Source organism: Bufo bufo, chromosome 5, assembly GCF_905171765.1.
Source record: "Bufo bufo chromosome 5, aBufBuf1.1, whole genome shotgun sequence".
Classification (NCBI taxonomy): Eukaryota; Metazoa; Chordata; class Amphibia; order Anura; family Bufonidae; genus Bufo; species Bufo bufo.
In genome coordinates this window covers 519443047-519470292 of record NC_053393.1, presented here as the reverse complement: position 1 = coordinate 519470292, position 27246 = coordinate 519443047, and the positions used below count along the sequence as shown (strand labels likewise).

Genomic DNA, 27246 nt, shown 5'->3' with positions numbered 1-27246 from the left:
TTTTCGTCACATATTGTACTTCTTGACAATGGTAAAATGGAGTCAAAAAAATTCATTTTTATTTATAAAAAAATACAAAATTTACAAAGAATTTGGAAAAATTAGCAAATTTCCAAGTTTCTATAATACATAGTAATACCTCCAAAAATAGTTATTACTTTACATTCCCCATTTGTCTACTTCATGTTTGGATCATTTTGAAAATGACATTTTATTTTTTGGGGACGTTACAAGACTTAGAAGTTTAGAAGCAAATCTTGAAATTTTTCTGATATTTTCAAAAACCCACTTTTTAAGAACTAGTTCAGGTCTGAAGTCACTTTGTGAGGCTTACATAATAGAAACCACCCAAAAATGACCCCAACTACACCCCTCAAGGTATTCAAAACTGAATTTACAAACGTCGTTAACCCTTTAGGTGTTCCACAAGAGTTAATGGAAAATGGAGATAAAATTTCAAAATTGCAATTTTTGGGCAAATTTTCCAATTTAATCCATTTTTTCCAGTAACAAAGCAAGGGTTAACAGCCAAACAAAACTCAATATTTATTGCCCTGATTCTGTAGTTTGCAGAAACACCCCATATGTGGTCGTAAACTACTGTATGGGCACACGGTATGGCGTAGAGGGAAAGGAGCGCCGTGTGGTTTTTTGAAGGCAGATTTTGCTGGATTGGTTTATTTACACCATGTCCCATTTGAAGACCCCTGATGCACCCCTAGAGTTGAAACTCCATAAAAGTGACACCATTTTGGAAACTACGGGATAAGGTGGCAGTTTTGTTGGGACTATTTTTAGGGTACATATGATTTTTGGTTGCTTTATATTACATTTTTGTGAGGCTAGGTTACCAAAAATGGAAATTCTGAAATGTCATCTCCATTTGCCATAAACTGTTGAGGAACACCTAAAGGGTTAATACAGTTTGTAAAGTCAGTTTTAAATACCTTGAAGGGTGTAGTTTCTTAGATGGGGTCATTTTTATGGAGTTTCTACTCTAGGGGAGCATCAGGGGTTCTTCAAATAGGACATGGTGCCAAAAAAAAGGCCATCAAAATCTGCCTTCCAGAAACCATATGGCGTTCCTTTCCTTCTGCACCCTGCCGTTTGGTCATACAGCAATTTACGACCACATATGGGATGTTTTTGTAAACTGCAGAATTAGGGTAATAAATATTAAGTTTTGTTTGGCTGTTAATCCTTGCTTTGTTACTGGAAAAAATGGATTAAAATGGAAAATTTGCCAAAAAATAGCTGTTTATGCACTGTTTTTATTAAAAAAAATTGACCGTGTTCATCTGAGGGGTTAGGTCATGGGGTATTTTTATAGAGCAGATTGTTACAGACGCGGCGATACCTAATATGTCTACTTTTTTTACATTTATTTAGGTTTTACACTATATTATCCTTTTATAAACAAAAAAAAAAAAACATTTTAGTATCTCCATAGTCTAAGAGTCAGTTTTTTTTTTTAGTTTTTAGCCGATTATCTTAGGTAGGGGCTCATTTTTTTTCGGGATGAGAGGACAGTTTTATTGGCACTATTTTGAGGGGCATATGACTTTTTGATCGCTTGCTATTACACTTTTTGTGATGTAAGGTGACAAAAAAATACCTTTTTTTGCACCGTTTTAATTTTATTTTTTTGACCGTGTTCATCTGAGGGGTTAGGTCATGGGGTATTTTTATAGAACAGATTCTTACGGACGCGGCGATACCTAAAAAATAAAATGTAGTACTCCATGGAAGTGTGGTACTCCCTGAAGCAACCAATAATGCAGAGGCCCGTATGATCGGGGCACGTGTCACACTGAGTGGTGGTGTCCTTTCGTATTCCCCTCCTGTGACACACTCTGCACCTTTTTTGGGTCCGTCCCTTCTTTCCAATATGGGGGACCACACCTGGAAAGTGTTGGCCAGGGACGATCCGGGGACCTCCAGTTCCCGAGCTACTCCGGCCTGCTCTTTCCCGGTCAGAGCCACCGGCCCTAGCCAAAAAGGAGCCCGGGTGCTGAGCAATGAACTGTTGGGCAAACACATTCGTTTGCTCCACCATCAGATTCACAAAGCGGTCACTGAAAAAAAGACTAAAATAGTCATATTCAGTGACGCCCACTGTGGGAGTCTGGATTCCTTGGTTGACCAACAAAATCAGGAATCACAGGCTCAAAATGCTCTGGGGTACACCATGCAAGTTCACCGGTAGGGGGCTCCGGTGGACTTATCTGGTGGGCCGGAAAACTAGTACGAGCCCCAGAGCTGCTCGTTCTAGTGTGGGCCACAGGGTCCCTGGCATGGCGGTCCCCTTGCTCCACCTGGGGGCTCATCATCATCGCTAGATGATGAGGACGCGGATGACAAAAGGAAAGTGGGGTCATCCTCGTCCTCACTGGGGCTCTCGGAGTTGGAGGCAAGCTGGGCGTATGCCTCCTCGGCCGAGAGCATCCGGCGGGCCATAGGGGAGTGTGTGTGTGCGTGTGTGGAAATCTCTATTTAGTGTGCCTGTGTGTGGGGGACGGGTGTTCGCGTACTTATCCCTAAACCTAACAGAAAAAAAAATAAACTTATTTTAAAAAAAGACCAAAAAAATGTGAAAAAAAATAAAATATTCAAACTCGCTGATCAGCCATCCGAAGCTGATCAGCGGTGGGGTGTGCGATGCGCTAACAGTGGCCAGACACTAGGAGTGTCGGCCACAGTCAGCATACGTATAAAAATAAAATAAAAATGCTTGCGCCCCAAAAAATGTGTGTGTGTGGGGTTGGGGGGGGCAAGCTGCAGCACCCCTGGGGGGTCTAGGGTCACACAGCTGTGCTGTGGACCCTAGACACCCGATCAGGGTGATGCAGCAATCCAATTTTTTTTTTCTTTTTCCCTAAACTTTCCCTGAATATCCCTGCCTAACCTAACCTTTCCCTAAGTAGCTAAGGGTCAAAAGGGGGGTGCTGGGCACAGATGGTGCTGGTTCAGGAGATCCGATTGCAGGCTTCTCTCTCCTCGCTCCCGGACACAGAAAAAGAGGGGGAGAGGAGAGCTGCAATAACTTGAACCTCCCGCCTGCCCTGCAGCCAATCAGAAGCGATCCTGAGAGAAGATGTCACCATCACCTCTCAGGATCGCAGGATGGTGATTGGTGGCGTATTATCACACAACCGATCACCATCCTGTTCCGGGTTATCGGAAACGCAGCAAACCGCAGGTCTGAATTGACCTGCGGTTTGCTGCGATCGCCGATACAGGGGGGGTTACAGGACCCCTTTCCGCGTTGTCCCAGGGTGCCTGCTGATTGATTTCAGCAGGCACCCAGTTCCGATCACCGCCCGCCGCACGGCGGTGATCGAAAATACACATGACTTACCGGTACGTCATGTGTCCTTAAGTACCGGGACATCATGATGTACTGGTATGTCATGATGTCCCCAACAGGTTAAGGTTATTGTCAGGTTTAGCTGTATAAACACATAAGCTATATTAGCAACCTAGGACAGGTCTTAGCTGCCCAGCTACACTCCCACCAAAATTACCTATAATTCTTTGTTCTTAGTGGTAGGATTTGAACATGAATTTGAGGAATTTTCCATCATGTTCTCAACTTCCAAGCGTCTTTTATCACTCTCAAGTAAAACAACTAACTAGCTGTATAGGACGTTCCAACTTGAGTGGAGTAGTGAGACGTTTTCCCTTTTTGTCAAGTTTTGAGTCTCCTATCCAACTCTCCCACCTTGGCCTCATATTTTCAGGTATTGGTTCATCCCATCCTATCTTATGTATGCATAATTCTTGCAGTATTTCTCTTGCTTTGAGGATCACTGGGGCCAAGAATCCTAATGGATCATATATAAAAGCCACTGAGGAAAGAATGGTACGTCTAGTTGCAACTTTCTTTTCAATAGATACTTCAAAAGAAGAACTTGTCATTCTCTACATTCCATCCCAATCCAAGTACGTTCTGAACTGAAAGATGATCATAATTGAGATCTACATTCTTCATTGTTGATGCACGTTCAGAGTCACTGATGGATTCCAGTACCTCTCTGTTGTTTGAGATGAATTTGTGAAGGTGCAGGATTCCTCTTGCGCATAACTCTTGGCTTTCTTTCACTAGTTTGATTGCCGATTCTGTGGACTCTAGACTTACCATCATCTACATAAAAGTTTTTCTTCAGAAAATTTGCTGCTGATGGGCAATCGTTTTCATTCTGATTGGCCAGGTACTTCATACCATAATTGGCGCAACCTGGAGACAATGCTGCTCCAAACAAGTGTACTTTCATTCTATATTCTGCTGGCTCTGTATCTGTATCTCTGTCCTCCCACCATAGGTACCTCAGGAAGTCTCTATCTTCATTCTTCACATGAAATTGGTGGAACATCTTTTCAACGTCACACATGACTGCTACGGAATACTTTCTGAATCTACAGAGTACTCCAGGCAGAGTGTTTGTAAGATCTCGTCCTTTTAGTAGATGATCGTTCAATGCAACACCAACGTACTTTGCTGAGCAATCAAATACTACTCTAATCTTATCTGGTTTCTTTGAGTGGTAGACACCTTGATGTGGGATGTACCACACTTCTCCTTCTTTAGGCTGATTATTAACTTTCTCTGCATGTCCTTCTTCAAGGATGCCTTCCATGAATTTCAAATAATCATTCTTCAGTTTGGGATCTCTTACCATCTTTTTCTTCAAACATTTCGATCTTGCTAGGGCAAGATTTATGTTATTTGGCAGACGAGGTCGTTCTCTAAAGGGTAAGGGCATTTTAAAGATGACCTTGTTGATTCTGCTGAATACTTTCTTCTCGAGTGTGTACGAACTTTATGTCTTCTTGGGATACACTCTTTTCTTTAGAACTTATGTCTGCAAAGTCGGATTCAAGGATCTTAATTACTTTTGCTGGACTTAGAGTTGGTAACTGTTGGACAGATATTCGATGACACAATCCTGTCACCTGTCTTGAGTTTGCGAGCTGCTGTTTTCCTCCAACAACACCCCATGCTAGATCAGTTTGAACAGCGTAGGGTTTACTCTTTCCTCCTGTGATTACCTTTCGTGGGACCAAGGCTTCAGGACAATTGTAACCTATCAACAGTCCAACACCAAACTCCTTTAGTGGGGACATTTCATGAGATATGACAGATAGGTGCTCCTATGTATTGGCTGTTTCACAGGTAGGTGTGCAATCTCGATTTAGAGGTATATTGTCTTTTGTATAAGCTGGAAGTAGATCTAATGTGCAGTTTGAATGAAGCCCTCTAACTCTCAGTCCTTTGACCCTTTGACTGTTCACTAATGTGTCTCTCCCTGTCATTGTGGTGAGTTTGAGCGTCACTGGTTCTATAGCCACTTGTAATTTTTTGCAGATTTCTTGATCAATGAAGGTGACATCACTCTGGGCATCCAGTAGCGCATAGGCGTATACCTTCCTATTCCTCCTTTTAGAATTTGAAATGCACACTGGTACAACCATTGATGTGCCGTTGCTTTCTCCTTTCCTCACTCTGCAAGAGAATACCGATACTTTGTTTTCTTACTCAGTATCTTTAGGTATTGAGGATTTATCTTTCTTTGGACGTTCTTTATGTAGTGGTGTAGGATGGCTTCCTTTACAAAAGCTGCATGTGGCCTTTTTCTTACACTCATTAGTAACATGGCCTTTTCTTAGACATCCAAAACACAGTTGGTTATGCAGTACAAATCTTTTCTTTTTATCTGGGGACTTCTCCTTCAATTGTTATGGAGTGGTTCTCTCCACAGAACATACATTTAAAGGTAGTCTGAAGATTTGTCAGTTCTGTCTCTCTACTAGGGCTGCACGATAAATCAAAAAAATAATCGAATCGCGATAATCGGCAAATGCGATATGGCGATTTGGCCAACCCAAAAATGCCGCAATTATATATGAAGGGGCCCCGCGCACATAACTGGCTTTGTGTGTAAAGTATTTTACTAGTGTGTGAAACAATCTCTCTCCTACTGATAACAGGTCCAGCCTCTGTACTCACTTTCACGATGAATGCACTGCAGCGAACGGCAGCGAGCGGGCCGGCCGGCGCGTGACTGACGTCACTCAGTAACGCTCCTGCTTCCTGAAGTGGGAGGAGCGTTACTAAGTGACGTCAGTCACGCGCCGGCCAGCCAGCTCGCTGTCGCTTGCTGTAGTGCATTCGTAGTGACAGTGAGTACAGAGGCTGGCCATGTTAGTAAAATACTCTACACACAAAGCCAGTTATGTGCGCAGTTTAGGACACATGAGGGGACACATAGGGCCATGAGGGGGACCAGCATAAGATGCTATATGTCTTATGCTGCCCCCCCTCATGGCCCTATGTGTCATACACACATTCCCTATAACAGCGTCATCCACAGATCCCCCATAACAGCGTCCTCCACAGATCCCCCACATAAGTGTCCTCAACAGATCCCCCATAACAGCGTCCTCCACAGATCCACCATAACAGCGTCCTCCACAGATCCCCCATAACAGCGTCCTCCACAGATCCCCCATAACAGCGTCCTCCACAGATCCCCCATAACAGCGTCCTCCACAGATCCCCCATAACAGCGTCCTCCACAGATCCCCATAACAGCGTCCTCCACAGATCCCCCATAACAGCGTCCTCCACAGATCCCCCATAACAGCGTCCTCCACAGATCCCCCATAACAGCGTCCTCCACAGATCCCCCATAACAGCGTCCTCCACAGATCCCTCACATAACAGCGTCCTCCACAGATCCCTCACATAACAGCGTCCTCCACAGATTCCCCACAACACAGCGTCATCCACAGATTCCCCACAACACAGCGTCATCCACAGATTCCCCAAAACATAGCGTCATCCACAGATCCCCCACAACACAGCGTCATCCACAGATCCCCCACAACACAGCGTCATCCACAGATCCCCTATAACTATGTCATACCCAGCCGCGTCAGCGGCTCATATGGGAAAATCCAAGCAAATAGACCTCTAGCACAATTCCCTTAAAATATCGCATCGCATATCGTTATCGCAATTTTTAGGGCCCTAATCGCAATCGCACAAAATTCCCATATCATGCAGCCCTACTCTCTACTGATCCCAGGTTCTCGTAGGTATCTGGACCTTTAGCTGCTGTGTTGGTTGCAAAGGTAGTTGCTCTTGCGTGTCTTATATCTCTCACATGCCTTTCTTCTAAGGATTTTAAGACGTAAGTTGATGTTACTTGATTACATGCTATCTGTTCTTCCTTACTGATAAACTCAGAGAACTCTTTAAAACTGTTCCCTAGATCCAACTGTTCAGTCACATAGCGATTCCATCTAGAAGCCACTTCTTCTTCAGGTAGCCTAGTTAGCATCCTGTGGTTTTCTAGATAATCGTTCAGTACTTCTAGTCCTCTTACATGGCATTGCTGCATGCTTGCAGGAAGTCACCATACTTTTGGAATTTGAAGTGTTCTTTATAGAACTTCTATAGAAGTTACCTTCAAGAACTTGGAGAATAACTTGTCAACTGGACTGAAGCAATGATGCTCAATGCTCATTTCAAAGCTTGCCTTCAACTCTATAAACTTCAGTACATCTCCTGAAAATACAATGTTCTCTGTGGCCTGAATCCTTGTACCTGGGACATGTAACATTCTCCTGAGCATTGCCATGGCATCTAGGAATAGAATCATCCAGTTCTGAATTAGGTGAGTCCCTTTCTTCTTCTTTTTCCTGACACTGGACTAGGCCTCTGAGCAGGGATGGAAGGATAATGACTTATTTCTTCACTACATGCTGGAGATTCCCTTCTATCCTCCTGGGCGTATGAAGGAAAGCAGGAGTCTGTTTCATATCCTCTTCGTGTACTCTGAGTCTGGCTTCTATGATCTTCTTTCTGCCTTTCCAGACTTTTCAACTGTTGGTGCTGTGCCTCGATTTCAGCTTCCATTTGATGCTGCTGTGCTTCCATTTGACAGCGCTGTGCCTCGATGGCAGCTTCCATTTCAATTTCTGCTCTCTTGACAGCAAGTGTCAGGGATCGAACCGGGAGACTCCGGCGTCCTAGGCTGTAGCCTTGCTCACTAGACCACAGAGCTTCCTGGACAGTTTCTGTTACTTTTTTGAACCACCTCCTTGACCTGAATGTTCCTTGCTTTTGGTTTGACCAATCAGATCTGTGAGTAACCTCTACAAGCAATTGTGCAGGTAACCTTAACAGAAAGTTGTTCAGCTAATTCCTTTCTTTTGACTGAAGTATTTGAGGACTCTGATATATGGGTGGCACTTCTGCTAGCGAAGGAAGTCACACTTGAGATTGTGGTTCCCCCTAAGGACCTAGCATAGTCTCTCATAAAAAGCTCATTCATTCTACTTCTTGCTTTAACTTCATCATAATTAGCTGCAGATGAAAGTTCTCTCATGAGCTTTACTAAATCTTTAGTGACTGCAGTACATGTGTCCATGTTCCCTACAATATCCTGGGAAGGTGTCGTAAACGACCGCAGGTTGACATATGCTGCCATAAGCTCTGATTCAGGTTCTTTTACTGTCTCTACTATATCACTCAAGATCCCTTTTATACTTTCTTGTTTTAGATTTTTACAAATGTCTTTAATCTATAATTTCCACTTATCATACATTCTGGCAAACTTTTTTCTTTTCAGCGCTGCTTCTTGCTCCCAAATTTCCAGCATTTTTGGGGTCGGTTTTCTGGCACGTGATGAACATCTTAGTTCATCTGCTTGGGCTATATTTGTTTGAGGCAAGACTAATGCTGCATCAGACTCTTCCACCTCAGACAGGTTCCCTTTCTCCAACTTATACTCTATCTATCTTTGCATCCTCTAACAGTCGCATGGTAATACAAGGCTCGGACATTTTACTTTAAATGCTATAACAATGCATACAAATAATAAGATGCCTTTCACTTTAAATGCAATACTGACAAATGCAGAAATAAATTACTTTCACTTTAAATGTAACAGAGTCTGTGTATTACAAACTGTCCTTTGTCTTTTAATCTTAAACACGAAAATGTCACTTTATACCAAAACCTATATGCAATGATAAGTAATAAGGAAAGTTTTGACCTTTTTCTGAAGAGCTGGAACAAATGTCTGTCTTAAAGGAGACATGTCTTTTCTTGATATGATGCAATGCTCTGCGCTGACTTGCGATGCTCTGCGCTGACTTGCGATGCTCTGCGATTACTTGCGTTGCTCTATGATTACTTGCGATGCTCTGTAAAAGACTTGCGATGTGCTGGCTTGGATACGCTGCTGCAGGCTTTGGGCCTAGTGGCGGGAAACTAGCTGGCTGCAGTACGTGGTCTCTCTGTGGATAGAGGTGCAGGCACTCTAGCTCTGGACTTTGGCCTCCCACCATTCGTCTCTTTCTCTCTCTAGGGATCGCAGGAGGGTTGGCGCTCTTTCTCTGACTATTTTGCCTTTGACGTTCTGCCACTTTAAGAGTCGGCTGCAGTTTGACTTAATGCACACATTCTATGGCCTCTATGGTAGCTTCACTGAGGTGTCTTTGCTTGCTCACTCAGGGAACAGTTGCTGCGCGGCGGTATTGTTGTGGAAATTTTATTAGGATGTGTATTTAATATATTGTGTATTGTCATCATGTCTCTCAGTGTCAGGGTAAACCATTGGAGTGGATATCTTCCCGTGTATGTCCTGTCACAGCTGCTGGGCGCAGAGGTCTCCGTCGGCGAATGGTCCATGTGCTAAGCACTGGGCTGTGGGCTGGGGGAGACTGATGTGTTCAGCAGAGCAGTGTTTTGTTGGCTGATGTATGGACGCCGGCTAGGGCCCCCGCGCAAGACGCGGATTTATTGGCTTGGCGTGGATGCATTTGTTAAGAGAACAATATAATGAAAGGAACGTGCGTTTGTTGTCTCTAGTGCGCCTGATCAGCCGCTGGAGATAATGACGCTGTCCTGTAAATAAACATGCAAGAGGATCATAGTAACTTTATCTGGCATTAATCACTGAGCAAGGCTAGATAGGGTTCGCTCCAGTGGTTATAGGATACATGTGTTTGTGAGCTGGCTATGTTCTCATCTTCCTATGTCATCACTTCCTGCATCCTTGTTATGGGCCAGCCCCTCTTACACCTTTTGTGAGTAAATAAAAGTGAACAGACTAAGCAGGGCGGGGCAGTTGCTCAGCAAGAATTCAACATGAAAACACCTTTGGCTGACTGCGGTTGAGATTTTTACCTTTCCTTACATAAAGACATTGGAGAGCAGATTACAACTATTAATATTTCTACAACAGTATATGCTGGCGCTCTGCTGCTCTAATGCGCTCTTTACTGTGTAAGTTGAGGAGCGCTATCGCTTCACCCTCTGAGGGTAATAGTTCCTCTGTGGCAGGTGCAGCACTATGAAGTGCCTTTTGCCCTGTGGCATTAGAAGAATTTTGATATCTCTGAATTTTAGTCTAACCAGACTGTCTGTTACTTTGTAATTCCTCTACCGCCGTTCTATGGAAACAGTAGGTTTAAAGAACACACCAAATGCTTGAAATAACTTCTTTATTAACTTCAACTTTTCTTCATATATAACACTGCCGCCTCCACAGCAGATAGTCCGTGTACAAAACCCATGTTGAAAAGATATCACAAAATGTTGGTATACATAGGATGGTGGTTCAACTGTTTAATCTTGTCATTCAATATAAAATGGTGGATATATTTCTCTCTTGAGTATCTGTACTCTCCCTTTAAGTTATTTCAGCACTTTATGATCTCTCTTAAAGGTATATCTGAGGTCTAACTACTAGTTCACTTGCTGAATTTGGTCGCAATTTGCAATATGCAGTTAGCAGTAACTATTTGCAGATTGGTTGAGTATGATCTGGTATGGTTGTAAGTATGAAAAAAATGGGTTCTGGGGAGTTGATGTTTCTGGGATAGTGCTTCAAATGTCATTAACACTCCCTGGTCATATACGTCCCCTAGGGCTTTAACTCCCACCATTTGCCATCTGTCCGCCCCCATTACTGTCTGCATTTGTGGTAGTGACTGGTTAGCCCACAAAGGTATGTCGGAAACTACTTCTGTAAAATGGGTCAGCACTTTGGCTTCCCTCCAGGTTGTTTGTGCCAACTTGTGTATTGGTAAGGCTACTTTCACACTGACGTTTTGGCTTTCCATTTATGAGATCCGTTCAGGGCTCTCACAAGCAGTCCAAAACGGACTCAGTTTTGCCCTAATGCATTCTGAATGGAAAAGGATCCACTCAGAATGCATCAGTTCGCCTCCATTCCGTCTCCATTCCGCTTTAGAGGCGGACACTAAAACGCTGCTTGCAGCGTTTTGGTGTCCGTCTGATGAAACGGAGCCAAACGGATCCGTTCTGACACACAATGTAAGTCAACAGGGATGGATCCGTATTTCTCTCTTGAGTATATGTACTCTCCCTTTAAGTTATTTAAGCACTTTATGATCTTTCTGAGAGGTATATCTGAGGTCTAACTAATAGTTGGGCAGACTAGATGGGCCAAATGGTTCTTATCTGCCGACACATTCTGTTTCTAGTTCTACTTGCTGAATTTGGTCGCAATTTGCAGTTTGCAGTAACTATTTGCAGATTGGTTGAGTATGATCTGGTATGGTTGTATGCAATTTGGATTGCAATATGGAATTTGAATTGTGAACTTTGTAGTTTGCAATTGGTGGAACTGTAAGTAAACACACATATAACTGGTTCAGTATATGGTTCTAATCACTATATTAACAGTAAGAACATTATATAACTGTTTTAAATACCTATTTTGGCCTCTCTGCTTCCATAAAACACAGTTCTTAGTGGAGTGTGCGTCTGTTCAGCTCCTCTCCTCTGGTGTAATGATTCCAGCAGCTCCTGCTAGGGGAATTTCCCACAAAGGCTGTGTGTGAGGCTGGCTGTGATTGGTCAAGACTTAGTTTTTAACTATGCTTTCTGTTGTTTCTGCTGTGTCATTGAGCTTACCTCACATCCATATAATAAATCTTAAAGACATATTATCTTTTCTGCTTCTGTGAACACAATATATAACAGTTATATGACATCCAAACATGAAGTCACTGTAAATAACTCTGCTTTTGTCTCTATCACACAAACATAGGAACTATATTAAGGCTATTGGCAGGTTTAGCTGTATAAACATATAAGCAACTTAGGACAGGTCTTCGCTGGCCAGCTACAAGTACCAGGGTCCTTTAGGGTTAGATAGGACTTTAGGTATTCCTGTGTATGAACTCACCTACCTCTAGGGTCTGTTCATACTGGTAGTCAGTCAGGGCTTTGATTAGGGTTTTCACTAGGAGGTGTCCATCTTCCTTCCCTAGTTTTCAGGCCTAATTTCCTTTTCCCTTTCCCACCTATGTTCGGTTTGGGGGTTTCCGTGACAGTACCTTTTTATATCTGCAGTGCCCTCATTGTCAGGGCCATCTTTACCAAGGGGCAAAAGGGGGGCCCAAGGCAGCTGCCTCTTGAGCCCTGCTAGCCACTGCCCCGGGTGTCAGGCTGTCAGCTACACAGGGGGTGCTGCCATACTATGCAATGCCTGCCGGCACTGAGTCCAGCCAGCGAACTGTGTCTGTGAGAGCTGTGAGTGTGATCTAGGACCTTAGATGACATCATCACCATGTGTCCAGTAACCTAGCAATATTACTGGTCACATGGCTATGAGGTCATCACAGGTCCTATCAGGAGTGTTGCAGGAGAAGTTTGGCTTTTTTGTGAAGATTACATCAGAAAAAGATGACAGGGGCTGTTATACTAATATACTGTAAACTACTGTATAGTGGGGTGCTGTATAGTGTATACTGTGTGGGGGGCTGTATACTGTGTGGGGGCCTGTATACTGTGTGGGGGCCTGTATACTGTGTGGGGGCGGTGGCGGCCTGTATAGTGTGGGGGGGCCTGTATAGTGTGGGGGGCCTGTATACTGTGGGGGGGCCTGTATACTGTGGCGGGGGGCTGTATACTGTATACTGTGGGTGCTATATAGTGTGGAGTGCTATACTACTGTACTGTATAGTGTGGGGTGCTGTATACTATAGGGTGCTTTACTGCATACTGTGTGGTGCTGTATACTATAGGGTGCTTTACTGCATACTGTGTGGTGCTGTATACTATAGGGTGCTATACTGCATACTGTGGGTTGCTGTATACTATAGGGTGCTATACTGCATACTGTGGGGTGCTGGGGTGCACTGTAACGCTAGGGTGAAGCGAGCCCCGGTCTCCTTCCTGCAGAGCGGTGCCCACTTCCAGCCTGAGCCCAGCTGCCCAGAGCACTGATCCTGAGCCGCTGGAGTCTTCAGAACTGGAAGTATTTACATCACTGTACTCTACCAGGTGTGTGGATTTTTTGTGTGTGTGTTGTGGTGGAGGGCGTGATTGCATGCTAGGGTGTGGGAAGGCGGGATCCAGGGGGCCCAAGTAAATTTTTGCCCAGGGTCCAATCAATATTAAAGACGGCCCTGCTCATTGTGACTAAAGAAATAAAAACACCAACTGGTTGAGTGATAGAAGTAGCCCCTGACGCACGGACGTCACTCTGGCTGTATAAAAATCCAACGAAAAACATATTCAATCACTCAGCTCCAGCTCCAAACCTGCACCTCCTTATGGCTCCTAGGACTGCGTCCTCCAAACTTCATCACTGAGGGGATGTCCCACAAAAAATATTCTACAGTTTTCTGTTTCAATGATTTTTATTGGGTTTTGATATAGTAAAGTACATTGCATATATGCATTTGAAATATATTGTCTAATTATTTAGTTTTGTAGACAATTGACATATCAGTTGTGACACAGTAAAATTACAGTGTTAACGTATTAAACATATAAATGTATTAAACATATTAAAATAACAAACAGTGTACCGTCTTTGAGCCACAGCTTGTCCAATCAATTATTCAGTGTTTACATGAGGGGTGTGTTGTCCACAGTTGCCACATTTTGTCTACTTTAGTATTGCATAATACCCCGTAGAAGAGTATTTTTTCATAGGGGTATGTAGTATTGAGTGCCACCTCTACCTCTTTCAAATCTGGAGGTTTTGGTTCCCTCCAGTGCCGCACCACTACCAGGTTTGCAATTACCAACATTTGATTTCACAAATGTAGTGGCTTGTGATAAAGTATCATATATCGGTCTCAGTATTTTAACCCTGGGAGAGGTAAGTTTAAAAAAGGTTATGATATCAGTATTAAAGGAAGGAGAGGTCTTATGTAAAGAGTTTAGCAGGTGTTTCAACCTCAGGTATTTGTAAAAATACCTATTTGGGATTCCATAAGTCTCATGCAGATCTGTAAAGGACCGCAGTGTCTGTTGAGAATACAATTGTTGGATCATGTCTATCCCTCTGTGTGTCCAGTCACTGAGAGATATGTTGTCTATTAATGTTTCTAGGGATTCCAAAGGAGCTATTGCCGTAAAGTCCTTTAGAATTGGATCTAGCACCGAGCCAAACAGTAAGGCTTTGAGGTTTCGGGTCGGAATTACATTTTGTTCAATGTGAACCCAGTGTTTGTCGGTAGTTCCTGTCCACCAGTCTTTCAAAATGGAGAGGTTGGTAGCTACATAATAGTGATATGAACACGGTAGTCCCATTCCTCCCCTCCCTCTTCTCCGGGTCATCAAAGTGTAAGAAATCCTAGGCTTCCTACTCACCCAAATAAACTTATTAAGGAGCTGTTTAGCTTTCAGAAAGAAACTATTTGGTGGGGGCAAGGGAAGAACGCGGAAGACATACAATACTTCAGGTAATGTGAACATTTGGAAAGTGGCTATTCTGCCCGCCCAAGATATGTCGTGCTTTGTAAAAGTTAATGTCTTGTTCTACAGTTTTGAACAGCGGTTCGTAGTTATGGGGGTAAAGCATCGACCAGGTTTTAGTAAGGTGAATACCCAGGTATTTTATCTCTTTATCTTGCCAATCCAACTTGAAGGCAGATTTCAATTTGATTGGAGAATCTCTTGGGGGAGATTCAGAGGCAGCACCTGGGACTTACCGTATTTTTCGCCCTATAAGACGCACCGGCCCATAAGACGCACCTAGGTTTTTGGGGAGGAAAATAAGAAAAAATATTTTTTTAACCTAAAGGTGTGCTTTTGGTGGGTTTGGAACTAATGGTGGTCTGTGGATGACGGACACTGTTATGGGGGGGATCTGTGGATGACGGACACTGTTATGGGAGGATCTCTGGATGACGGACACTGTTATGGGGGGGATCTGTGGATTACCGACACTGTTATGGGGGGATCTGTGGATGACGGACACTGTTATGGGGGGATCTGTGGACAGTGTCGGACTGGGGTGCCTATTGTTTTATTCCGTGTCCGTTGTTCAGTTTTTCGTGATTTTCTGCCTTTCAATGGGTTTGTTGAAAACTCGGCTAATGCACCGTTTGTCATCCGCGTCCGTGATCCGTGGTTCCAGTCCATCAAAAAAATAAAACCTGTCCTATTTTTTCCACGGAAAACGGTTTGCGGACCCATTCAAGTCAATGGGACTGTGAAAAAACGCGAAGGCACACAAGATTGTAATCCACGTCCACGTGTCCGCATCCGTTTTTTTCCTATCATTTGCATGGCAAACTTGACTTAGATTTTTTTTTACTTTCCTTCATGTCTGGTGATCCTCCAAAAATAAAGGAAGACACACGGAAACAGAAACGGAACAACGGAACCCCATTTTGCGGAACGGAACAAAACAACGGTCGTGTGCATGAGGCCTTATGGGGGGATCTGTGGATGACGCACTGTTATGGGGGGGATCTGTGGATGGCACTGTTATAGGGGATCTGTGGATGGCACTGTTAGGGGGGATCTGTGGATGGCACTGTTATGGATGTGCCATCACAGACCCCCCCACCCCATAACAGTGCCATCCACAGACCCCCCCCACCAGATAACAGTGCTATCCACAGACCCCCCCCCCACCCCATAACAGTGCCATCCACAGACCCCCCCCCCCCCCACCCCATAACAGTGCCATCCACAGACCCCCCCCCCCCCACCCCTTAACAGTGCCATCCACAGATGTCCCCCATAAAACTGTCATCCACAGATCCCCCCCCACCACCGCTCCAGTGCTGCAGTATACAAATATAAAATGTCTCATTCAATTAAAAGTGATTAAACATGCCCCCTCACTCCTAATATTACCGTACACCCTAACAGCTTCTGTACTACGCAGGCAGGCCGGGCGGCCAGCGCGTCACTCACTGACGTCACGTGCCTGCGCCGCCTGCTTGATTCATAAACTAGGTGGCGCAGGCAAGTGACATCAGGGAGTTATGCTGCCGCCCGCCCGGCCTGCATTCTACAGAAGCTGTTAGGGTGTACGGTAATATTAAAAGTGGGGGGGGGGGGGCATGTTTAATCACTTTTAATTGAATGAGACATTTTATATTTGAATATTGCAGCACTGGAGCGGCGGGGCCGGAGTACAGTGACTGCACCAGCTCTGCCGCTATTGCCGGCCCCCAGCTCCTCCTCCCAGTCCCTCCCCGCTCGCTCATACATCGCAGCCTGCGATGTAAAAATGTCAGCATTCGCCCCATAAGACACAGGGGCATTTTCTCCCCATTTTGGGGGGGGGGGGGGGGGGGTCTTATGGGGCGAAAAATACGGTAACCTCCAGAGACATTACATCATATGTGACTGATATCAGCCGCTCCTCTTATAATGCTCCAACGCTGATATAACCTTCAGGGACATTACATCCTATGTGACTGATATCAGCCACTCCTCTTATATCGCTCCAGTACTGATATAACCTCCAGAGCAGGGGCGTATATACAGGGGTCGCAGTTGCGACCGGGCCCGGCACTCCAGGGGGCCCAGCTGCCTGTGGACCCCTGGCCCCGCCCTGCAGTAGTGCTTTGCCTGCCTGTATAAGGGCCGTTTCACACGAGCGAGTGAGTGTTTCACACGTGTGTGAGTGTGAACCTCCGCTCTGGACATAGCGACATAAAGCTATCAGTATGATTCTGTAGAAATAAGGTCAAGCAGAGGCACGTAAGCATTATAAATCATGGTAATGCCGTGCGCTCCTGCAAGTCCAGAGCGGAGGGTCTCACTCACACACGGAGCGTGATTCCCGCAATGGACTCGCTCGTGTGAAACAGTCTTAACCCGGGTGGCCGACCTGGGGCCTGCCGCCCAGTGTTGCGTTTCTGCGCTGCAGTGCCAGGCCAGCCCTACCCTCCTTGAGTGAGTCTCCTCCCCCTGAACCTCCTCCCCGTGCGGGTGCGGCGTGCCTAGTCATTTCCTCTTGGGTGGCCGGACATGACGTTTCCCTAGGCTGCGCGGGCGCACAACAACGCCGAGACGCAGCAGGGAGAAGGCGCCGGAAAAGCTTTCGGGAGAGCGTGAAGAAGCCTGTGCCGGTCCGGAAGTGAAGATAAGATTTGTAAAAAAAAAAAAAAAAAGGTCCTTATAATTGCTCACCACAATATGGTGAGTGAGTTCAGAGTAGGGTCTGATGGGGGCTGGCTTTATAACTAGCTCTGCTATATTTCTGTAGCCTGCAACCTCTGACTGCCCAGTTGGGCTGAAACTACTACACCCAACATGTTCTGGCAGTAATAGTAAATGGATATTGGTGCAATTCTGAGCTACTAGTCTATATAATATTATATTGTATTATATAGACTAGTAGCTCAGAATTGCACCAATATCCATTTACTATTACTGCCAGAACATGTTGGGTGTAGTAGTTTCAGCCCAACTGGGCAGTCAGAGGTTGCAGGCTACAGAAATATAGCAGAGTTATAGGCTACTTTCACACTGGCGTTTCTGGGTCCGCCTGTGAGATCTGTTTCAGGTCTCTCACAAGCGGCCCCAAAATGGATCAGTTCAGCCCCAATGCATTGTGATCGGATAAGGATCCGCTCAGAATGCATCAGTTTGCCTCCGTTCAGCCTCCATTCCGCTCTGGAGGCTGACACCAAAACGCTGCCTGCAGCCAAACGGATCTGTTCGGAACGGATACAAGCATTTGCATTATAGGTGCGGATCCGTCTGTGCAGATTCGTTTTGGTGTCCACCTGGCGATGCAGAGCCAAACGGATCCGTCCTGTCTTACAATGTAAGTCAATGAGGACGGATCCGTTTTCACTGACACAATATGGTGCGATTGAAAACGGATCCGTCCTCCATTGACGTTTAGTGTAAGTCAAAACGGATCTGTTTGCATTATCTTGTTTTTTTTGTTCGTGGTAATGCAAACAGATCCGTTCTGAACGGATACAAGCGTTTGCATTATAGGTGCGGATCCGTCTGTGCAGATACCAGACGGATCTGCACCTAACGTAGGTGTGAAAGTAGCCTAACTCTGTTGCTGGTGGAGGGAGGTTGGGGGGGGGGCGGGGGGCCCCATGGTTCAGTTTTGCATCGGGGCCCCATGGATTGTGTGTACGCCACTGCTCCAGAGACATTACATATTATGTGGGGGTGAGGGGCTGGGAAAGTGTGAAATGCCACTGATGAGAGGGAAGAGGGGGACACTGGGAGACAGAACTTCTTGCCCTGTATAAAGTATAGGTGAGATAGTTGGTGGGCAAAGGTCTGTGAGGGGCTGGAACAATAGGGGGACACAAGATGTGCAGGGGCAGCAGCTTCAGGACTCTCCTAACTTCCCAGTTCCCTCCCACAGTAACTTACCCCAGTGCTGCTGTGTGGAGTAGTGGGACCAGTGAGGGGACTGAACTTTATACTGGAGGGAGGCACAGTGACTCAGAGAGAGAAGCGTCTCCATTACCTCCCGCTGCCTCGGCTCCTCTGGCTCCGCCCCCTCCTCACACATGATGGAATCTCACACTGCAGAGAGGAGGGGGGGAGCTGTCTGCTCATGTCGGGTCGGTGAAGTTTACTTTGGAGAAAGGAACAAGCGCTGCAAAGTATTGTGCTGTCCCTTTCACCAAAGTACAATGATATGTGTGCCAGTGCTGCAGTCCAGCACCTGATAACAGCCAGGCGCCTGAAAGTATAGTAACTGCCCTGCTGGTGGCTCTGGCTGTAGTATAAGCAGACAGGCAAGGGGCCCACCGGGCATTTCACCGGCTTCCCGGTGAGCCAGTCCGAGCCTGTCTGTGGATGACGGACACTGTTATGGGGGGATCTGTGGATGACGGACACTGTTATGGGGGGGAATCTGTGGATGACAGACACTGTTATGGGGGGATCTGTGGATGATGGACACTTATGGGGGGATCTGTGGATGACGGACACTTATGGGGGGATCTGTGGATGACGGACACTTATGGGGGGATCTGTGGATGACGGACACTTATGGGGGGATCTGTGGATGACGGACACTTATGGGGGGATCTGTGGATGACGGACACTGTTACGGGGGGGGATCTGTGGATGACGGACACTGTTACGGGGGGGATCTGTGGCTGGCACTGTTACAGGGGGGGATCTGTGGATGGCACTGTTATATATGTGCCATCCACAGACCCCCCACCCCATAACAGTGCCATCCACAGACCCCCCCCAGCCCATAACAGTGCCATCCACAGACCCCCCCCAGCCCATAACTGTGCCATCCACAGACCCCCACCCCTTAACTGTGCCATCCACAGATTCCGTGTGCAGCCCCCCCCCCGCCACCGCTGACGCCCCCCCCCCCCCAGTATACAAATATAAAATGTATTATTGATTTAAAAGTTATTAAACATGCCCCCCTCACTCCTAATAGTACCGTATATCCTAATTGCTTCTGTATAATGACGGGCGGCGCGTCACTCACTGACGTCACTTGTCTGCGCCGCCTGCTTCATTCATAAAGCAGGCGGCGCAGGCACGTGACATCAGGGAGTTACGCTGCCGCCCGCCCGGCCTGCCTGCCAGCATTATACAGAAGCAATTAGGATATACGGTACTATTAGGAGTGAGGGGGGCATGTTTAATAACTTTTAATTCAATAATACATTTTATATTAGAATACCGGAGCGGTGGGGCGGGGCTATAGTACAGTGACTGCACTGCCCCACCGCTATTGCCGGCCCCCAGCTCCTCCTCCCAGTCCCTCCCCTGGCCCCCGCTCCGTACATCGCATCCAGCGATGTTAAACTGTCAGCATTCGCCCCATAAGACGCAGGGGCATTTTCCTCCCATTTTTGGGGAGGAAAAAGTGCGTCTTATGGGGCGAAAAATACGGTAGATGCATTAATCTTATAATATGACAAAGATCCATAACTAGAAATTATATCTAAAGCTCGCTGTAGCGAATCAGTTGGTTCGGTCAGGGTAAGGATGATGTCGTCCGCGTTTCCTGCTTGAAAGGCCATCTGGTCCTGGGGATTTCCCACGAGGCAGCGTTCTGATGGTGTTGAGAATTTCTGTTGTGGTGATGGGGGCACAAAGAGAGGCCAATTGTTGATTAGTTAAGACTGGTAGGTGTGCATTATCTAAGAAGTTTTGTGTAAATGTGGTCATATTATCCAGATGGAGTTGTTGGTTCTCTATATTATAAAGTGTGTTGTAATATTCTTTAAATTGGGCAGTTATGTCTCTAGGGTCTGTGAGTTTAGCTCCAGTGGTCGGATGCTTAATATAAGGGATTCTAGACCGCGTATGCTGGAGCTTTAATTTGGAGGCTAAAAGTTTGCCAGCTTTATTGTTTTGTGCATAGTGTTTGACTTTAGTCTTACCTAGGACCCGTTCATAATTATGTAGGAGCAAGTTTCTTAATTGGATGCGAGTGTTCATTATGGGAAGTGGCAAAAGTGGGGTTTTGCTTATTTATTCTCTCAAGTTTATTGAGTTCGGCCAATAGTGCAGATTTTGATTTTGTTCCCTAGTTTTCCTTTCTTTGCGGCTGATTGTCATCAGCATTCCCCGTTGGCCTGTTTGCTTTCCCATGTCCGCGATTATTTGACTGACTTCTAATGTGGAATTTCTGCGACTTCTGAGGCAGCGCGGTCCAACAAAAAAACGCATTTACTTGTGTGAACTACACCCACTTCACCACTGGGACCTGCGACGCTATTAGGCAACGTACTTTTCGAGGCTTTTTTTACTATTATATAAATTCCCCGTATAAATGCTTTGTAAGCCAGCCATTCATAATACACATTAGATGCTGTGCCGTTGTTGAACCTAAAGAACTCTATGGTGGCATTTTCTATTTCTTTCCCATATGTAGAATGACCCAAGAGAAAGGTGTTGTTTCTCCATATTTTGTCTGGGTTGCCTTCCTGAACGTCGAGCGTTATGGCTGCATGATCTGACCACTTGATTAAATCAATGCCAGATTTGCATCTCTTGTACAGTAATGCACCATCTATTAAAAATAAGCCAATGCGAGAATATGTTCTATGGCATTCCTAAAAAAAGGTAAAATCTCTTTCTGTGTTATGTTGTGCTCTCCATACATCAAAGAGTTCCTCTGAGTGTATAAATGATGATAAGCTATTATCTACAGATCTAGTGGGGTTGCTAGTGTCTATTGAGGGGACCAGTATGCAATTGAAATCTCTGCATAGTAGCAGACTACCCTGTTTTACTTTGTTGACTTTCCTCACTATCCTACAGATGTAGCAGGGTTAACACACACGAGTTAAGAAATTTAAGTTAAGAGTGTGTGTGTGTTACCCCTGCTACATCTGTATGTAGGAATGAGATTTGTCTGCGGTTAGGCGCATACAAATTGGCGATAGTGTAGATGTTATTATTCGGGGAACACACCAGAATCCTATAGCGACCTCTGGGGTCAATTATTTGTGCAATCTGTGTGAAGATAACCGTATTTCTGATAGCAATTAGAGCACCTCTTGTCTTTTTTTCGGATGGTGATTGTAGGATTGTTGGGAAGGAATGGTGCTTCAATCTATGTGCATCTTTTTCCATAATATGTGTTTCTTGAGCACACAAGATATCGGCGTGATGTAGCATCGCCTCCTTCCACAGATAAGCTCTTTTCTGTGGACAATTTAGACCAGTGATGCCCAACCTGCGGCCCTCCAGCTGTTGCAAAACTACAACTCCCATCATGCCCGGACAGCCTACAGCAGGGCATCATTTTACAACACCTGGAGGGCCGCAGGTTGAGCATCCCTAATTTAGACCCTTCACATAAGTAATTTCCGCTATATAGTGGGAGGTAGGGTAAAAAATAGTTTCCCGACTCACTTTATATTATTGCGCTGGGAGCGGTCTTCCAAGTCAGCAAGTTTGCATTCACTCGTTCCAGCTCATCCGCTATGTCATTATGGGCGTCGATTACTGTATTTTGAGACTCCGCAAATCCCCCCATTTTCGTTTCAATGTGTAACACTAGCATCAAGAGCTTGTACAGAGGCTGATAGGGGCGTCAGCAAAGTAGTAATGTCCTCATGGGGGGATGGTTTCAATGCAATTAACATGCGTTTAAGAGCTTGTTCAGACACTAGAGAGTGGGACGCAGGTAGTGCTGTTAAGGCCTCATGCACACAAACGTTTTTTTTTCCCCGTTTACGTTCCGTTTTTGCGTTCCGTATATATGGACCGTATACTGAACCATTCATTTCAATGGGCCTGCAAAAAAAACGGAATGCATTCTGTTTCCGTATGTCCGGATTTCCGGTCTGCAAAAAAATAGAGCATGTCCTATTATTGTCCGCATAACGGACAAGGATAGTACTGTTCTATTAGGGGCCAGATGTTCGGTTCCGCAAAAAAACAGAATGCACACGGATGTCATCCGTATTTTTTGCGGATCCGTTTTTTGCGGACCGCAAAACACTGAAAGAGCCATACGGTCATGTGCAATAGACCTAATGCGTCCATCATATGGGTATTTGCCCCCTTCATCTGGGGAGGAAGCTTCCTCTGTCTCAGGTGGGCTTTGAGGACGTTCACAATGTCCCTTGCCCTGTTCCATGCCATGCAGGTCGGGCCATGGTGGTGGAGGCGCTTCAGGCCTGGCGTCATGGCGCATTCCCCGCTCTCCTTCATGTGCTATTATGTCTGCAATCTTTGTTTGCAAAGGGGGAGCTGGTAAGACCCGGTGCTCTGACCTATATGGTGTCGCACTCACCCGGTGATGTCTGTGAGGCGGGTGAAGGGAGGCTCTCTGGGTCTGGTGGAGTCGGCTAAGAGCGGAGTAAGGAGGACGCGGTGCCGCCATCTTTGCCGCTCTCCGGCTTGAAGAATTGCCTCAAGTCCGACTCTGGTTTGTGCGGCGTCCTGCGGGGTTTCCCCATCTTGGAGGAGTTTCGGCAGGTCAGCGGTTGCTGTGCGGCAGCTGTAAGCCCTGATAAGAGGGTATAGGCGCTAGGCTGATGGCTAAATTAGTCGCTGGGTGCGGGAGCACAGGGATTATGCGGCCATCTTCCTCCGGTGCCTGGCCACGCCCACTATTCTACAGTTTTCAAACCAACACCTTGATCTGAATACTTTTGTAATTGCATAGAATTAAAAATTTAACATAGTAATTAAGTTATTCAATAAAATCTAGCTGTACAGCGCCACCTACTGTTTTTTTTTTCTTATTTCTTTGACCTGCTCACTGAGATGGCCGCACATGCTCAGTTTCATCCTTCAACTGCCTCCTGAGCTTTGATAGGGGAGAGCTGAGACACGCCCCCTGAGCTGCAGCAGAATGAACACGCCCCCTGCGCTACAGCAGAGAAGACACGCCCTTAGAGCTGTCAGCTTGATATAAATCTAGCAGAGCAATAACTAGTGGGATCTCTGGATCCATGTGAGGTACAGGGCTGGTTCTAGCTTTGTTAGAAAGAGATCGTCATGTAATGTATGATGTCTGATCTTCATTTTTTACATTAATCATGGGATAACCCCTTTAAGTTTCACACCCATTCTAGATTTACCAGGATCCTAGCTGTGCAGCCATGTGCAATCACAGGATGTATCTCTACCTGACAAGACAGCTTTGCCATTCAGGAGCACGGGAAAGCTGGGTGACAACCCCAGTGTAATGATAACCTAGCCAGCTGTGGTGAAACTACGACTCCCAGCATGCTGCATTTATTTCTATGGAGTTTTGAGAATCTTGGGAGTCGCAGTTTTACCTTTGCTGGAGGTTAGCCATCACAGGTCCTATGCCATTTTAATTTTTTTTTTTAAAAAGACAATTGCTGAACAGATTTCAAGGAGCGATGAGTCTGAAGAACCTCAGATCTGGATCTTCTTATGCCCTCCTGTGAAGAATACCAGACCTTACATAGGAGTAGTCCTACACCTACAGGGGTAATGTCCCCTTTAAGCAAGGACTGTGCAGGTGCTGCAGGATCCTGTGTGACATTTCAGCTGCAATAACCAAGACTACATTTCCCAGTGTGCAATGAGGTCCTTGCAAGGAGGCAGGCTCTGCAGGCTCTGGCATTGATGAGTCTAAGGATGTGGCTGTGCATGTGGATGAGGAGACCTGGGAGGTGCTTGAGTCCTCTCATCCACATCTAACCACCCAATGCAGTAAAAGCACAAGAACACTAATGGAAACCAGGAGGACACAATGCAGCAGCAGCAGAGAGTGTGAGAGGCAGGGAGACCCCAGCAGCACAAGCCCCTCACAATGAGGACCTCTCTCTGATAGTCACCCTTCACATGCTTCTTGGATTGTGCCAGCCATGCAGAGCTTAGACTGCTGGATAGGCTGCCTGATTGGAGCCCTGTATTTGGTCCATGCCAGTTCCCAGGCAGGTAAGTCACTGCACGACAGCAGGGAGGGGGAGGGGGCACAGTCCTGGATTGCTACATTGTAACACGCGTCTGTTTGTTTATTTATTTATTTTCCGAACCTTCCTGTCCTTTGCTCTGCATTGATACAGCGGTGACCTGCAGCCCCTGGTGGTCCTGGACATCCCCCTACCCTCCATTTACTATGCTTCTAATTAAAACCTATTCTCCCCAGGGATGAGCCTGGCTGGTGTCTCCTCTCATCACCAGGCCGCCTGCCACTAGTGCCTGGCATCTGGGCACATGAGGAGCATTCACAAGGAGGAGATTTACTGGCTGCATTAACCCCTCAGATGCTGGAGAGGCAGCGAAAAACCAGCAATAGGCCATGTCAGTAGTGAGGCTGTGGAGTCATGGGAGGTGGAAGCAGGTGCAGCGTGTTATCATCGACCCATCCTACTTGGTGCAGTGGCCTAAATTTGGTTATCACCGGATGTGTCGGGGTCCGGTCCCTTGGAACAAATATTGACCCAATCACAACAGTTCACAGTCTGGTTTTGGTAAATTTTTAGTTATTTCCTTTTTTGTTTTTTTTGTGCATTGAGATTGTGACCCCGTAAGACTAAGGGCTCATGCACATGAACGTATTTTCTTTCCATATCCGTTCCGGTTTTTTTTTTTTTTTTTTTTTTCCGGACTGTATGCGGAACCATTCATTTCAATGGGTCCACAAAAAAAACGGAAGGAACTCTGTGTGCATTCCGTTTCCGTATTTCCGTTCCGCAAAGGATAGAACGTGTCCTATTAGGGCTCATGCACACATACATATTTTGTTTCCGTGTCCGTTCCGTTTTTTTTTGCGGAACCATTCATTTCAATAGGTCCACAAAAAAAACTAAAGGAACTCTGTGTGCATTCAGTTTTTGTATGTTTCTGTATGCTCATTACAAGACAGAACTTTGATAACTGTATTGTTAGGCCTCTTTCACTCGTCCGTGATGACACTTAACGACGAGATGATCAGTGACTATGTCTGTGAAGAATCCGTGTTTAGTCCGTTTTATTGCCCTCCATGTGTCATCCATATTCCACATATACTGCTAGGCTGAAAACCAGTTTCGAGAGCATCTAATACCAATGGTCTGTGAAAAATCACTGACAGAACACCATCCATCCATGTTGTGCCATTTGGTTTTTCATGGACCCATAGACTTAAATGGGCATGTTTGGTCCACCTCACGGACCAAAGTAGTGCGTGTCCCAGTGGCTTTTCCGCCAACCCATAGTCAATAGAAAATTACTGATGTGTACGTAAACGCATTAAGGATTCACATACACGACCATGTGCTGGCCGGGTCCCTGCTGCAGAATGCAGCGTTGGCCCGACCATAGGGCCACTGTATGCAGACACAGGACTAGTGTTGAGCGAACTTCTGTTTTAAGTTCGGCATCTAAAGTTCGGCTTCCGGTTAGCGGAGAATCCCGATATGGATTCCGAATTCCGTTGTGGTCCGTGGTAGCGGAATCAATAATCGGCCATTATTGATTCCGCTACCACGGACCACAACGGAATTCGGAATCCATATCGGGATTCTCCGCTAACCGGAAGCCGAACTTTAGACGCCGAACTTAAAACAGAAGTTCGCTCAACACTACACAGGACCCATTCACTTGAATGGGGTCTGCAATCCACATCCGATGGTCCGCACCACAAAAAAGTAGTGCATGTTTTACTCCGTAGTGCTTCTGTGGGCTTCCGATCTGTGCCTCCGTCCGGCACCGCACCGTATCACCTGGATTGCGGACCAATTCAATTTAATCCATGACAGCCGGTGCTCGTATATTGCGGACCCTCCCCCCCCCCCCAAAAAATTTTTTTTAACAGATGTTTTTTTCACTGATTTCTTTCTGAGAAACAGATGTTAAAAACGGGGGGAAGTCAGTGAAAACATGCTCTATTTTTTGAAGTCTGTTATTCACTGGCCGTAAAATAAATGGCGGTGTGAATAACCCCATAGACTGCCATTGGTCTTAAAACAGTCTTGAGACAGCCGTTAAAAAACTGTAGCCTTAAGGCCTCTTGCACACGGCCGTTCCGTGCATTTGGGATGGCAATTTGCAGTCCCCAGTGCACGGGCGCTATCTTGAATGGGTCCTTGATTCGTCCGCACAGCAAAAAATTCGAACAAGTTCTATTTTTTTGCAGTGCGGAGGCACGGAGAGATACCCCCACAGAAGCACTCCGTAGCGCTTACGTGGGGTTCCGTGCTTCCATTCCGCAGCACACCTTCCGGATTGCGGAGCCATTCAAAATCTGCATGGAAAAGATGGCATGCAGCGGATTTAGTAATTCTGTTTGTATAGGGTAAACTTTGCTTCAAAATCTGCTTCAAAATAATATAGCACGGGCAGATTTTCCTGCGGATCCGTGCTCATGCACATAAACGTATATTTTTTTCCGCATCTGATCCGCATTTTTTGGGGGGCTCAGATGCGAACCCATTCACTTCAAAGGGGCCTCAAAAGATGCGGACAGCACACTGTGTCCGGTCCGCATGTGTATATCCGTTCCGTGGCATCCGCAAAAATACAGGACATGTCCTATTCTTCTCCGCATTATTGACAAGGATAGGACTGTT

At 45.8% G+C, this 27246-nt stretch overlaps 1 protein-coding gene across 6 annotated transcripts in view; it reads left to right on the top strand.

The window, feature by feature from the left end:
• The first annotated feature begins 24540 nt into the window (after positions 1-24540).
• ADAM22 (ADAM metallopeptidase domain 22) overlaps positions 24541-27246 on the top strand; it is a 281199-nt gene continuing 278493 nt past the window's right edge. For all 6 annotated transcript variants that reach the window (XM_040434533.1, XM_040434530.1, XM_040434531.1 and 3 more), the window contains exon 1: positions 24541-24631. In XM_040434533.1, coding sequence (XP_040290467.1) covers positions 24559-24631 — 73 coding nt within the window. In that variant the 5' untranslated portion in view covers positions 24541-24558. The remainder of the gene's footprint in view (positions 24632-27246) is intronic.